Genomic DNA, 14,394 nt, shown 5'->3' with positions numbered 1-14,394 from the left:
GACACATGCAGAAAGCTGACACAGACAGGAAGGGGGTTGACTGCTGGACGTTTGAGGTGGATCCTATAGCAAGAGACGGAGTATGACCGCGGGCTGGTAAGGCTGGCTCGTGCAGCGGCCGATCAACAAAAACGAATACGAAACCGCGCAGAGACAAGGAGGCGTAGGGCGGAAAGTCTTTTGCGATCAACGGTATCAGGTGTACAGGCTTGAATGTAGGGAGTAAGACAGATGACACCTCATGAACAAGGCTTGGAGCGTGGTATAGTAAGAAAAAGAAAGCCAATGGCGGCTGCAGGGGCAGGACAAACTACATGGTAGGAGTTCATGAACAGGATAGGATGTCCCATCGCGGGATGAAATCATAAGGGGAGCAGCCTTTACTAGTTACGTAGTTTGGTACTTCCAGCCTAATATGGCAAGTCAGTTGCCTCCTTCACCGCCTGCTGCCTTGAATGAGGATAACCTGGGCAGAATGTCCCCCGCAAATTGCATAGTTTACAATATACAAACATAGTACTATGACGCAAGTTAGGTTTCGAGCAGTGCCTCTCACGCTTCAGCGTCAGATTCCTCACGTAATTCATAGCCAGGTATGCTGACTACTAGTAGCCAACTACATCTGCCCCTTAAACAGAAACATCACCAAAGCGGTGAGATGTTCTATGATAATCTTAGTCTTGCATGAAACACTGGCGGCGGGTGTGGCTGTGGTTAGCCAATGTACCGGGATTCCGCATATTGTACATTAGAACTAGTAGATATTTGCTACGGTTCCTGTCGGAAGTGTAATTCTAGATCTATTCAGTTGTATTTTCTTTGAGATTTGCAGATAGACAACACATTGCAAACCAATAAACACCTTAAGCGTCCGGAGATATCATGACCTTAACGCCAATCCGCTTCATTTAGTTTTTAAAAGACATCACAAGCTCCACGTCTCATGCCTGTATGGAAGAGCGCGGAATGGAAATGGAGAATTAGAACCAAATCTTAATCAGCTCCTCACTGACCGCACTTGGTGTCAAAACACCGCTGTCCGTAATCAAGGCAGAGATCAGATGGGGGGGAGTGAAGTCAACTACATCAGCGCTGTCCGCCGTGTTGACGGCCTTGGCATCGACTGTATCCGTAGACAAAGCTTGCTGTTGCTTCGCCTCGTCGGCGACATCTTCTTCAGTCTTGAAATCGATCACGCGCTGCTCAATAGGCAAATCATACTGGCTGAGCGGGTAGATACGGACGAACTTGTGGCTCTCCGCCACAACGTAAAAGGGTTTGCCCATAGCCTTCGCAAGAAGACCGATCTGGTAGGTTCCCATGCGCGACACGATACCACCGTTTTCAACCACACCCTCGGCACCAACGATGACAGTATCGGCCTTGCCCATCGAGTAGGCAACAGCCGACTCCGGGATCGTAGCGACAGGAACACCCTTCGCCCGGAGAGCGCGCACAGTCTCCATACCCTCCGGCTCATCGGGATGCGCGCCAGTCCCCTTCGCCGATGACAGGACATAGATCACCTTGAACCGCACGGCTGACGGGCCGCCCTTCTCGTCCGCGGCCTTCTGTAGCAACGAAGCGACAACTCGTGATCCTCCATTCGTCAGAACCGTGCTTCCATCGCGTACAAAGCCTCGTCCAAACGCCGCGATCTTGTCCCGACTCTCTTTCGCACGTCTGATAAACAACCGTCCGTTCGACAGAAGATGCGCCCTGATCGCGTTGAAATCACCTGCGGGCCCGAGCTGTCCGGGTCTCTGCAGGGTAGTAATCAGGTATCGCTGGAAGAGGTCGGTTCCAGCAGAGAGACCAATGGGGTTCGGGATCGACTGTTTCAGGTGTGCAGTGGATTTCTCGAGAAGGTCGAGCGTCTCGGATATCGTCGAGGAGGGAGAGTTTGTAAGGAGTAGTACCAGAGCTTCGATAGCTGCAATTGGCATAGTGAGGTCTGGATCGGAGCGGAGCAAGTCATTGTATGTCGCGACAATGCTAGAAAGAAGATATATTAGTGATCCAAAGGACTAGGACTTCCTGGTTGTGAAGTAGGTGACTTACTCGAACGGCTTGGCGGCGGCCGATGAGCCTGATGTGGGAGCTGCCATGATGTCTGAAAATCGCCGAGAAGCTATGATACGCCGAGGATCTGAGAGACGTGAGCTGGAAAATCTCGCGTTCACGGCAAAAGAGCTCTCTCTAACACTGATTTACAAATCACAGGTAATTCCGCTGTGGCCGCCGCAAAGAGTCATCGAAAAAGGGAAGCGTGGAGTAGGTTTGCATTGTTTGTCCGTAGTGCCCCTCTCCAACCGCGCTAGTCCACTTCTGGTTGCCATGCGAGTCCTGCGCAGTAAACAATCATCATAACATCCATCGAGCGGGCATCAATCTCGCCACCACTCTGCCTTGATCGTGTTCGAGTGATTCCTGCGGCTCACCATCTTAGCTTGGACTGTGAGAAACAATGGCGTACGGCAGCCGAATGAGCCAGCAATTCCATGGCTCCCAGCAACACCACAATAGAGGTCGCAAGAAGGAGGATGAGAATGATGCTCTTATGCGCCTGGTTAGTTCGCAGTTGAACAAGGCCTCTTCGCTTACAATATCTAACGCTGCTATTAGCCGGACAAGGAAATCGCAGGATGCATTAATGACATAGGCATCCCCTTCACCGCCGCCGACTTGATCAAGCCAAACCCGCAACAGATTCAAATGGTCTTTGAATGGTTTGCCGAGCTCCTTATGAATATGACACGCGAAACCGTCGAGCCAGCGATGCGAGCGGCGGCGGACGATATCTGTGGCGACTACCCCGACATTGTACCTACCGACACGCGCAACCTCATGGGGTTCTTTACCAGCTTACGGCGGTTGATGATGGAGGTGCGTATAAACCCGCTTCTTATTTGAAACAGATGAGCTCAGTCGGACCTAACACGGCATATGGAAACATAGTGTGGTGTCAATGATTTTATGTTTACCGATCTCACCAAGCCAACGCATGATCGACTCGTTAAGATATTCTCCTACCTCATCAACTTTGTCAGATTCCGCGAATCTCAAACGCCCGTTATTGATGAGCATTTCAACAAGGGCGAGAAGGTCAAGTCGCGCATTGACACCCTGTACACGGAGAACCAGGAGATGGAGCAGCGCCTCGAGGAAATGCGCCGGACTCTGAAGGCCAACGAGGCACAGGTTAAGGAGAAGGTACGACGGAATGACGAGTTGAAAGCACGGCTACTCGAATTGCGACGAAACCAAGAGCGAGTGGCCGAGATGCTAGAAAGAGCCAAGGCGGATAAGGCAAGACGGCAAGCGCAGCTTGAGGAGAAGACGGAAAAGGTCGTTCGTACGCGACAAGAAGTCGAGAAACTGCGTCCCTATGTTATGGAGAGCCCCATCTCTCTCCAGTCGTCGCTGAGTGAATTGTCGGAAAATCTCCTTCGTGAGAAAGCGCAAATCGACGCGATGGAGAAACGAGCGAGAGCTCTGCAAACATCATCGGACACGTTTACGGTCGTTAGTAACGACGTGCAAGCTTGTGTGCGCCTTCTCGAAGATATATCCGTGGAACTGCAAAAGGAAGATGATGAAGAGTCAAGGGCCTCTAGGAATAGAGAAGCCATTTCAGAGCGGGGGAATAATGTCAGGGAAGTGGAGCAGACCGAGAAGTTGCTGCAGCGGCAGCTGGCACGATGGAATGAGAGGATCGAGGCTTTACGGAAAAATGCTCAAGAAAAAGCCGAAGTAGCGCAGGCGCGCATGGAGGAACTCCGGGAAGTTCAGAAACAACTCCGGGAGGAGCGAGCTGAAAAGCAACGCGACATGGAGCGGAGGAGAATCCGGATCGAACAAACTGAGAAGAAGGTAAATGTCTCTTGTTTCCTTCGGCTTTGCATGCTTTACTAATTTCCATCCAGATGGCCGATCTCAAGGAGAACATTGAGAGCGAAATCCAAAGCGCTCACGATGAGTACTTGAAGTTGGAGTCACACATCAAACTCTATATCACGGACATGGAGAAATGCCTATAAATTTGGAAATTCATTATGGTGTCAAATCGGGAGTTTTAGGACTGGTTTAAGGATACCCGGTTGATTATGGGGGTTTATATTGTCTCATAGCACATATTTTGCTCTATTGCTGTCCTTTCAAATCGTCAAACGTCTATGTCTGTAGTGTCCATAATCGGAGCCTCATCGTCATTGAATTCAAACCACCGCTGCAGGACCCTTTTAACAGGTACTCTTCCCCCTCGATACGAAGTACTTTCCTCCCCAACCCGCACAGAGCTATTCAACAGCGGCACCTGCGTATGCCATAACACCTCCCCCCTCCCATTCCCACCCCCGTTAGAATCAACAGCATCCCTACATTCACACAGCACAAGATCCATCCCCTTTCGAGCCGCCACCTCCACCGCCGCCGCAAACGTCCTAGACAACCCCTGGGCAGAGAACTCCGAAGTAGGAACATGTAAAGCCAACGGGCCCAGGATAGCCATCAGAGATGGAGTTCTTCTCGTCTGCTCTTCCTTCTCCTCTGTAATTAACTCTCCTTGCAAGCCTCCTCCTCCTGCTGCTTTCCCTTCCGGCGAACGTATCACAGACAAATACGCTCGAAGATTTTCCAGCGTAGGACAATAGACTATCTTGATACTGCTCGATTTAGAGAGCACCCCGATGGTATTTTTAGTGAGTATCTGATGATGATGTCGGTGTTCTTCAGTTCCTGATCCCGAGGAGGAAGAGGAGGAGGCGAGTAATAAATGCTCTAAGAATTGCTCTTTTGTTGAGCATATGAGTAGTAGTGTGGTGGGAGCATCTTGGGTGATGATGTATTGGAGGAAATCTATTACACGGTCGCTGGTGGTGTAGATTTGTCGGGTTGGGGCTGTTCTGATCATTATTGGGATGGAGTTTTAGAAAGTTATTTATGAAGTATGTAAATGGATAGATGGATAATTTGCGGAGCGCGTTACTTGCGCTAAGCTATCTAGGACCTAACACTACTAGTTGGGTTAGGTGTTGGAGAGGGTGGATTGATGCATGAAGTTGAATCGTTGGTGTGGTGGTAATTTTGATTGGTGCGTTTATTTGCTACCAATCCATTTATGTTATTGGTCGTATGGGAGACTATGTAGTAAGGTGACTTCATCTATATAAGTGGGTTTTTTTTTAATCTATCAAACAAAACTAGATGATTTCTGCTTAATGAATTCAATGACGCAGCTTGGTCAACTGCAATGAAATGACCCTATACTAGTTATCTCAACTACATTTAGACTTACTATGGGGTGTCAAAATATTAAGTTCAGACAACAGTGACACGCCGCTTAGTAGGTCTATTTCAGAACCTCAAGTCCCATCCAATCTGTGGTCCAAGTCTGGGAAGTTCATCCGCCACACTCTGTATATCCTTGTCGCTGGCAAACAAGTCAGTTAAGGGTACGAATTACAATGTGCAAGTAAAAACCTACCCTCTGCCACTAACATATATCACAACATCTTGGATTTTCTTCATGTTCCTGGCCATCTTGGCACCGCTATAGATAGCATGAGCTGACTCGAGAGCCGGGATAATACCCTCCGTCTCACTAAGCATCTTAAATCCCAGGAGGGCTTGAGCGTCTGTAACGGCAATGAACTCTGCGCGTCCTGAGTCATTCCAATGGGGGAAAAGCCCGACTATCGTACGTGTTCATCTACGTAATAAGTAGCAAACCTACTAGGGTCCCCTGTTATTGTCGTCGGCGATTCTCCAAATGAGGCAAAAAGGTCCTATCCCATCTAGATGTAGGGCAAGTCAGAGATGCCCCCGACGGTCTCCGACCTCCGGTCTCGGCCCCACTTTGGGGGCGCTTTTGCTTCCCCAACTCGCTATACAAAGTACTTTGTGATAACACCTGATAGATTCCACCGTGTGGAGTAAACAGATAGTACTACTGGCTCCCGATCCTTGTTAGCTCAGATAAGGTACGGAGTAAACCGTAGGGCGTAGATAGCTCCCGACCCTCCCTATTTCCGTCATCTTCCTTTCCTCCTGCCTAGTGGAGCTAGCAGTGCTCATCCTTAAACAAACTACTAGTTCCAAGTTGAATACGCGCAGTCCTTCCAAGGGGCCCGCGAAGAAGGTGGGGAGCTGTATCAGCATACTGAGACGTAGGAAAGTCATTGGTTCAAGTTCTAACGAGATGTACTCCGTAGCAGAGCAACTGATAACTGGAGGATTAAAGGTCTCCACACTTCAAGTCTACCATCCCAACAATAGCTGGAGATCCCGGGGCTATCTAGACAACATAGACAGGCTTATGCACGCCAAGCCAGTGAACGCAATTCCTTTGTCGGCCAATGGTCACATTGAGCACCATGATGGTATGACTCAACCAATATAGTAGCTAGTTAGTCGAACACCGTTGTTTAACTTGGCCTTGGCCACGGTCTCACATACGGCCTCTGAGCTGAGACTTGACGCATTCTCATCATCTACTAATCTATGCAGTGCATCCCTTCTAACTAAGCGATATTCTGCTTCAGTGGCACTATTCTCTTTCTCCTAACATATCATTTTCCTCTTTTCTTTCCAACCCCTATCTGTTGATAATGAACAAAGAACAGTCGTCAGAGAAGCATGATGACTCAAGTCGCACAATAACAACAATTTCACTTGGTCACGACTCCATTGTCCCTTCCACTGACTTGTCAGACAAGGCGCTGTCTAAAAATGACCCAGTCGATAACGGACCGGTAACCTCAGACACCGAGCAAGCTCAACCACTAGCACCAACAGAAGTTGATGGTGGTTATGGCTGGGTCTGTGTGGTGTGTGTCTTTTTGGTCAATGCCCATACTTGGGGCATCAACAGTGTAAGGTCTCATTGCCTCCAGGCAAGTCTTAATTCACTAATTTCCTTTGCAAATTAGGCCTACGGTGTTTTCTTGGCCCATTATTTGGACACGAACACATTCCCAGGTGCATCAGACCTCGACTATGCCTTTGTCGGAGGCCTCTCTCTCAGTATGGCACAATTCATCGCGCCGGTCGCAACAATCACAACCCGAGTATGGGGGACAAGGGCTACCTTGATGATTGGTATTACATTGCAGACCGCGGCACTATTAGGAGCGTCGTGGGCGGGTCAGATTTGGCAGTTGTTTCTCAGTCAAGCTCTGTGTTTCGGATTTGGAATGGGAATGCAATTCAGTGCTACTGTTGGCATCATTCCTCAGTGGTTTACCCGCCGTCGTTCTCTTGCGAATGGTATTGCAACGGCGGGATCAGGAATTGGAGGCCTTATCTACTCGTTAGCTACAAGTGCCATGATCCAGAATTTGGGCATTGGATGGGCTTTCCGTATCCTGGCGATTGTCTCCGCTGCTGCGTGCGGCTTCTCTGCTATCATTGTGAAGGATCGAAACAAAGCCATTGGAGCTGTTCAAATCGCCTTCCATACCGAGCTTTTGAAAAGACCAGAATTCCTGCTCACTTTGGCCTGGGGTTGTTTTAGCGTGCTGGGCTACGTGGCCCTTCTGTTCTCCATCCCCGACTACGCAAGCACTGTAGGCCTGACAGCATCTCAAGGCTCGATTCTTGGTGCCATGTTCAACCTTGGAGGAGGCCTTGGACGACCTGTTATAGGGTACGTCAGCGATAGCTTTGGACGGCTGAACACCGCTCTCGCTTGTACATTTCTGGCGGGCCTGTTTTCTCTCGTCATCTGGATCTTTGCCAAAAATTTCGGGGTCCTTATCTTCTACGCTCTGATTAGCGGCCCGGTTGCTGCAACCTTCACGACTACTGTAGCTCCAGTAGGTGCAGAGGTTGTGGGTTTACAGCTCTTACCATCTGCTTTGTCGATCTTCTGGCTTTCGGTGGTCATCCCGAGCACATTTGCTGAACCGATTGCCCTTTGGCTACGAACTGATAACGAAACCAACTTTCTGCATGCCCAAGTGTTTGTCGGTTTCATGTTCATGGCAGCATGCATTTGTCTCTGGCTTGTACGAGCGTGGAAGGTAGCAGAGTTGGAAAATGCTGCCCCTGACAGCGATCCTCTAAAAGGTGAAGTCCAAAGTAGGGACAACGATGCCGTGCTCCAAGGGCCCGTGGCCAGAACAACGAGCAGAGTACCCAGTATGACGAGTAAGGCGAAGATCGTGAGAAGATTGTTCACGATGGCGAGGGTATAAATCATGTAGACCGAGATGTCTAGGAAGGTGATATCCTAGTCTACCGTTCTATAGATAGGAGCTAATTAGCCAACTTCATGGCTGCACGCTAGTTCTGCACAAAAGTCTCTGAAACTCCTGACAGTAAACCACGTGCCACCGGGCAAGAACCTTTTCGTTTCAGGGAGTAATTAAGCTTCAGGCCTTGTTGTTTTGCAAAGTTACAGTGCTCTATATTCTAGTTTCATGCCATGATCCATAACCTAATGTTGACCCGAAGCCTCCTAGTTGAACCGTATCAACTTTTGCTCCTTTATCTTCTTTGGTGCAGTAATTTCGCTCGGGCAGCTAATCATTAGAATCACCCCTCTCAATGCACATTCGACCTGTACTCGAGTTCACGTATAGTCAAGATCTTCAACAAAGGCATGTCCGGTGTCTGGAGGTCAGTCAAGTATCGAAGTCGCCTCTCACCAGCCCACTTGAGTAATTGCGCTCATGAATTTCCTGTTTGAAGCGCGGCCGGTCATGACATTCCGCATATTGGATAGTGTGATGAAAGCTATTGATCTCGGAAATATGTGCTGATATATGAGCAATTTCTGCTGGACTTCGCTGATCACGTCGTCCTATTCAGCAATATTCTTCCACCAAATTAAACACAACGTAAGAATAAAAGATGGAGCTACCCCAAAGCGACTTCTCAGTCACGCAAAGATGACGCCGCGAGGCATGAGCTCCTCCCATCGGAGGCTGTCATGAGATCTAATTGTTCGCTGCAAGCATAATCAATAGTAAATCTTTGTAGAAATTAGATATTTCTCAATTAATAATTTATCATAGGGGGAGACAATAGTAAGTTCTCCTAATCTCCTGCCTCGGTGATGGCTACCAAGATAGCAAGTGGGATTAGCGGATGCTGGAAAGTAGCCGTTGTTAAGGACGTTACCCAATCGTCATGTCAGCTGCCCGCCCGCCGCCGCGGAACTCCCAACTTCCTCCAGCTCCCCTCCCTCTATTAGGGACAACCCCCCCTCCCCAGGTCTGATCTGTTATTGCGCCTATGCGAAAGACCCCGGGGCCAAAATGGAGACCATTTCCAGGATATCCACGATGCTGGAAACAGGTAATGTCACCCCGGGCACAGTTGCTCGCCAATTGTCCTCCGCGTCTGGACAAATCGACTAACTGATCGTGCGAGCAGCTCGTGAGCTCACCCTCGAAGCAGCCCAGTCAGCAGCCCTGAGTAAGGGGTCTAGCACGGGTTTATCGTCTCGGAATTTGGCTACTGCTCACATCAAAAAGCTTCTGGATAGTCGAAATGACCGGGAGGTCCTGGATGGCATGCGCCGGGTGATTACGGTAAGGTCCCAAGATGCCTACATGCAAGAGTCCATTGTCTGACGCTCTTTTGATTTTGCGCCACATAGTTGATGTACCGATCCGAACCTTCCCTCCCTTTCTTCTCGGCTGTGGTCAAAAACGTGGCTAGTGCGAACCTTGAGGTCAAGAAGTTGGTCTACATCTACTTGGTCCATCATGCGGAGGCGGAACCGGACCTTGCGCTCCTATCTATCAATGCTATCCAAAAGTCCCTTACCGATCAGAACCCCCATTCGCGTGCTATGGCGCTTCGTACAATGTCGGGAATCAGAGTGCCAGTCATCAGTCAGATTGTGTCCCTGGCAATCAAGAGAGGCTGCGGCGACATGAGCCCACATGTTCGCAAAGCCGCAGCATTGGCAATCCCAAAGTGCTATCGCCTGGACCCAAGTACCCTCCCTCAGCTGATTGGATATCTTACTACTTTGCTCGGTGATAGCCAGTACTTCGTCCTTGGGCCTGCTGTCGCCGCTTTCCTGGACGTTTGTCCGGACAGGATCGACCTCATCCATAAGCATTACCGAAGCCTCGTCAAAAAGCTCGTCGACATGGACGAGTGGAGCCAACTCTCGACATTGCGTCTTCTGACCATTTACGCTAGGAAGTGCTTCCCTCGCAAGGTCCAGAAAGGTAAACAGGCAGTTTCTGAAGGCTTCTACGAGGACGATAAGACACCGGAGAGCAATGGTGGTGATAACGAGCATGAAGTGCTTGTGTTGGATCCTGATCTTGAATTTCTCTTACGTACTTGCAAGCTGTTGCTGCAAAATCGCAACTCCGCTGTCATTGTTGGCGTTGTCCGGTGTTTCCTTTACCTCGGCACTCCCGAGTATCTTGAAGCCGCCGTTGGTCCTCTGGTTGCGCTGGTTCGGAGCCCACAAGATACGCAGCATGTTGCGCTATATAACATCGTCGCCGTTGCCCTGAAACACCCTAAGCCGTTTACGAGATACACTACGCACTTTTTGGTCCACGCGGTAGATCCGCCTCATATCTGGCGCCTCAAGCTGGAAGTGCTCACTTTACTCTTTCCCCACTGCGGGCTGCACCTGAAGGGTGTGATTCTCAGCGAACTGGAACACTTTTCACAGAGCGCAGACCCAGACCTAGTGCGAGAAAGCGTGCGTGCTATAGGACGCTGCGCACAGAGTGAGCCTCGAAGTGCTGATCATTGTCTCCGCGTCCTTCTGAGTCAAATTACGAGTCTTGACGACAACCTTGTTTCAGAGTCCTTGACCGTCATCAGACACCTCATCCAGCAGGACCCACCTGCTCACGAGAAGACGGTGATTCAGCTTGTCAAGCATTTGGGATTAACGAAGAATCCGGATGCTAGAGCAACCATTGTTTGGCTGGTCGGAGAATTTGCCGGTGTTGAGCCTGAGAGGAATATCGCGGCAGACATCCTGCGCATTCTGGTACAAGACTTTGCAAATGAATCCGAGGCCGTTAAGCAGCAGATCATCCTTCTGGGTGCTAAGGTATATTTGCATCATCTGTTGCGAAACCCTCCAAAGGAAGTGCCTCCACCAGAGCCCAAGCCTGAAAAAATCGTCAACGAGTGGACGGAGAACGAAGAGGAGCGGAAAGAAGAATCAGGCGACGAGAAACCGCAGAGTGATGAACCTGAAGAGGACAGGATGACGCTGCTCTGGCGGTACCTTCTTCTGCTTGCTCGATATGATACTTCCTACGATCTTCGCGACCGAGCCCGTCTATACAAGGCTTTACTCGCTTCTCCTTCTTCTACACAACTGGCCAATCTGCTATTACTTGCGCCAAAGCCTGTTCCACACGCTCCGAGCCCGTCAGAAACACGCAAGGACCTGCTGATAGGCTCCTCGACCCTCGTGGTTGGTCCCGACGCTGGCATGCTTGGCTTGAAGGGCTATCAAAACCTCCCTGAATGGGTTGAGTTCGGACAAGAACCCGACCCTCGCCTCCGGGAGAACGATATCAAACCAAGCGTGGTAGAAAAGTCGTCCATGACTGCGGGCGAGAGGCTCGACCGAGCCCTTAAGGAGCATGAAAGTACCGCTGCAACTTCAAGCAGGCAACGGGATGGTCGCGGAGTAGCGGTTGCCTCCTCAGCGAAGGGGAAGTCACTCGACCAGTGGCTTGAGGAGCCCGAGACGGAAACTGAGGAGGAGACAGAAACAGAGGAAGAGGTGACTGACTCTGAATACGAGGAAGTTACGGACGAGGAAACGGACGAAGAGGAGGAAACGGATGAAGAATATGAGACGGACGAAGAAGAGCAGGGACAGAGTGCAGGACTCTTGAAGCCGTGATACCCAATTGGAGAGATGGGAAGAGTATTTGTACAGATTAGCTGCATAGACCAACGCGATATACTTCCAATTCTAGACGTGACGGTTTACACTCCGTAATCGGATACTTCACTCCGGTACAGAAAATGGATGCGAACAAGAGATATCTTGCACTTCCGAAGCACCAGGATGTAACTAACAAGGTCGTGCAAAATGTAGCCTTCTGATGGTTATTTACCCGCTAGCCCACTGATACAAGTGAGGTATGGATGTTCACAACTCCAACCGCCAGACTTCAACGATGCGGACGGAACAGCAGGCGGTGCCACCCGGCAGAATGGGGTCGGGAGTCCTTCGGCGGGCTGGAATGGGCTTTGTGCCTGTCGATAATCCTGGTTTGCTTCATCCCCCTCAGTTAGAGTACAAATTCTTTCTGAAATATGGATTAAGTGCAGCGCAAGCTCTTCAAATTTCTGCTTGCAACCCTCCACGTTCGCGTTTAGACCCCGCTCTTCCCTCACCGGTCACAGGTCCCCCTGTGAGACGCTCACTCCTGCTTCTGCGTACTGTGCCGTTGGCCATGATGCGAGCTACTGCAGGAACCTCTCAAACAAACATATCCCTTCTCGAACCGAATCGCCTACTATTCACTTTTCGCTTATAATAGCGCTGTATCAGCCGTTGATCATTTCTTCTCCTTTTTGGGCACCTGTGCATACATCTCGGTGGACTTCTGAGCCTCCATTTTCTATTATTGAGCGCGATCGAAGCTGGCGCGCTGCATGAATATACACATATCTTTGAATCCCTGATTTGATAAATACATCTGCTCCGAAATGCCTGGATTACCAGGTAAGCATCTATCCCCGACCCCGGATCTAGTCCCCACTCTTCTACTCGTCCTGTGCGGCCCCTCACCGTTGGAACAGCTAGTATCGACCTCGACGAGTGCATTGAGAGACTCTACCGGAAAGAGTTGCTGGCAGACTCGGTGATCGAAGCGATATGCGCCAAGGCGAAGGAATTGTTGATGAAAGAGAGCAATGTGGTCCACATTGCGGCTCCGGTCACGGTGGTCGGAGATATCCACGGGCAGTTCTTCGACATGATTGAGATATTCAAGATCGGAGGATTCTGTCCCAACACGAATTACTTGTTTCTTGGTTAGTATTCCACATGATATCATACCAGTGTTCAGAGAGGAAAGAAAGGAAAGGGGCAGCCACAAGTAAAAGCGTGCCGATCCCCAGACAGAATCCGGTTTACGTGTGAACATGAGTGCTGACGGGCGTTCTCTTACAATCCAAATAGGCGACTACGTGGATCGAGGCTTGTTCAGCGTGGAGACAATCTCCCTTCTCGTGTGCTTGAAACTACGATACCCCCAGCGCGTCCACCTTATCCGCGGCAATCACGAGTCGCGTGGTGTAACGCAATCATACGGATTCTACACGGAATGCGCGCGCAAATACGGCAATGCCAACGTATGGCATTACTTCACGGACATGTTCGATTTCCTGACCCTAAGCGTGGTCATCAATGACCAGATCTTCTGCGTACATGGTGGCCTTTCCCCGTCCATCCACTCCATCGACCAAATCAAAATCATCGACCGGTTCCGCGAAATCCCGCACGAAGGCCCCATGGCCGATCTGGTTTGGTCCGATCCCGACACCGAACGGGATGAATTCTCCCTGTCGCCCCGTGGAGCGGGCTATACATTCGGTGCGCAGGTGGTCCGCAAATTCCTTGAGGTCAACAGCATGTCGCATATCCTACGGGCCCACCAGCTGTGTCAGGAGGGATATCAAGTTCTCTACGATGACCGACTCAGTACGGTCTGGAGTGCACCGAATTACTGCTATCGGTGCGGAAACCTGGCTAGTGTCCTGGAGGTGAGTGACACAGGCGAACGATATTTCAATATTTTTGACGCCGCGCCGGAAAATGATATCCATCGGGGCGAACAGCAGGCGCAACAGAATAAGGATGGCCAGAGTCCGGTGATTGACTACTTTCTGTGATACCCTTCTTAATTTCTTTCTTTCCCTTTCTTTTTACTTTTTTTGCCTGAGGTTGCTTTTTTACTGTCATTTTTGCTTTTCTTTCTTCTATTTCCATTTTTATTTCTTGTGCCCTTGTTCAAACCCACTTCTCTTACATCATTCATGGATCTTCTTGGGGAGTTTGGTAAATATCACAGGCATTTATAGACAATATCCCATGGTGCGATGTACGAAACAGACGCAGTTAGAAAATCAGGAAAATTAGTCAGTCACACAGGATATCTCGGTTCTCGAGGGGGCAAACAGAAAAAGAAAAAGCCCAGAACAGGATAGGACCGGGCCGAGCCGCATGCAAACGGCCCTTAGTATGAATGCATGATGCGGTTATCGGGATGGTAGTAGATAGTAGATAGGGCGATAACTCCGTAAGGAGAGGAAATCATAGCCCAGATTACTTAATGTGAATACTGTAGGTGCATGTAGTGTGTGTGTGTAGCCCGTTATCAGGAGCGTAGCAGACAATGAAGGGTTGTAAAATATAATATTGTATTTCCAGAATTC

At 49.8% G+C, this 14,394-nt stretch overlaps 6 protein-coding genes across 6 annotated transcripts; 4 read left to right on the top strand and 2 right to left on the bottom strand.

The window, feature by feature from the left end:
* Positions 1-980: 980 nt before the first annotated feature.
* Positions 981-2,108, bottom strand: An18g04650 (uncharacterized protein; the record flags this gene model as incomplete). The annotated part of the gene is made up of 2 exons (XM_001398886.3): positions 981-1,995; positions 2,062-2,108. 2 exons carry the CDS (start codon positions 2,106-2,108, stop codon positions 981-983), a joined length of 1,062 nt encoding a protein of 353 aa, XP_001398923.1.
* A 359-nt stretch (positions 2,109-2,467) lies between these two features.
* Positions 2,468-4,040, top strand: An18g04640 (uncharacterized protein; the record flags this gene model as incomplete). Its single annotated transcript, XM_001398885.1, has 4 exons — positions 2,468-2,569; positions 2,626-2,886; positions 2,959-3,873; positions 3,927-4,040. The coding sequence occupies 4 exons, from the start codon at positions 2,468-2,470 to the stop codon at positions 4,038-4,040; spliced, it is 1,392 nt and encodes a 463-aa protein (XP_001398922.1).
* A 1,315-nt stretch (positions 4,041-5,355) lies between these two features.
* Positions 5,356-6,036, bottom strand: An18g04630 (uncharacterized protein; the record flags this gene model as incomplete). The annotated part of the gene is made up of 4 exons (XM_059745781.1): positions 5,356-5,431; positions 5,486-5,663; positions 5,839-5,911; positions 6,019-6,036. The coding sequence occupies 4 exons, from the start codon at positions 6,034-6,036 to the stop codon at positions 5,356-5,358; spliced, it is 345 nt and encodes a 114-aa protein (XP_059602942.1).
* Positions 6,037-6,608: 572 nt separating this feature from the next.
* On the top strand, positions 6,609-8,195 carry An18g04620 (uncharacterized protein; the record flags this gene model as incomplete). Its single annotated transcript, XM_001398883.1, has 2 exons — positions 6,609-6,872; positions 6,930-8,195. 2 exons carry the CDS (start codon positions 6,609-6,611, stop codon positions 8,193-8,195), a joined length of 1,530 nt encoding a protein of 509 aa, XP_001398920.1.
* Positions 8,196-9,260: 1,065 nt separating this feature from the next.
* An18g04610 (uncharacterized protein) lies at positions 9,261-11,848 on the top strand (the record flags this gene model as incomplete). The annotated part of the gene is made up of 4 exons (XM_059745780.1): positions 9,261-9,300; positions 9,379-9,536; positions 9,605-11,055; positions 11,197-11,848. The coding sequence occupies 4 exons, from the start codon at positions 9,261-9,263 to the stop codon at positions 11,846-11,848; spliced, it is 2,301 nt and encodes a 766-aa protein (XP_059602941.1).
* Positions 11,849-12,663: 815 nt separating this feature from the next.
* Positions 12,664-13,851, top strand: An18g04600 (uncharacterized protein; the record flags this gene model as incomplete). Its single annotated transcript, XM_001398881.3, has 3 exons — positions 12,664-12,679; positions 12,757-12,990; positions 13,139-13,851. The coding sequence occupies 3 exons, from the start codon at positions 12,664-12,666 to the stop codon at positions 13,849-13,851; spliced, it is 963 nt and encodes a 320-aa protein (XP_001398918.1).
* Positions 13,852-14,394: the final 543 nt, after the last annotated feature.

This window comes from Aspergillus niger (genome assembly GCF_000002855.4).
Source record: "Aspergillus niger supercontig An18".
NCBI lineage: Eukaryota > Fungi > Ascomycota > Eurotiomycetes > Eurotiales > Aspergillaceae > Aspergillus > Aspergillus niger.
The sequence above is the reverse complement of the archived record's forward strand: the minus strand, read 5'-3'. Positions and strand labels throughout refer to the sequence as shown.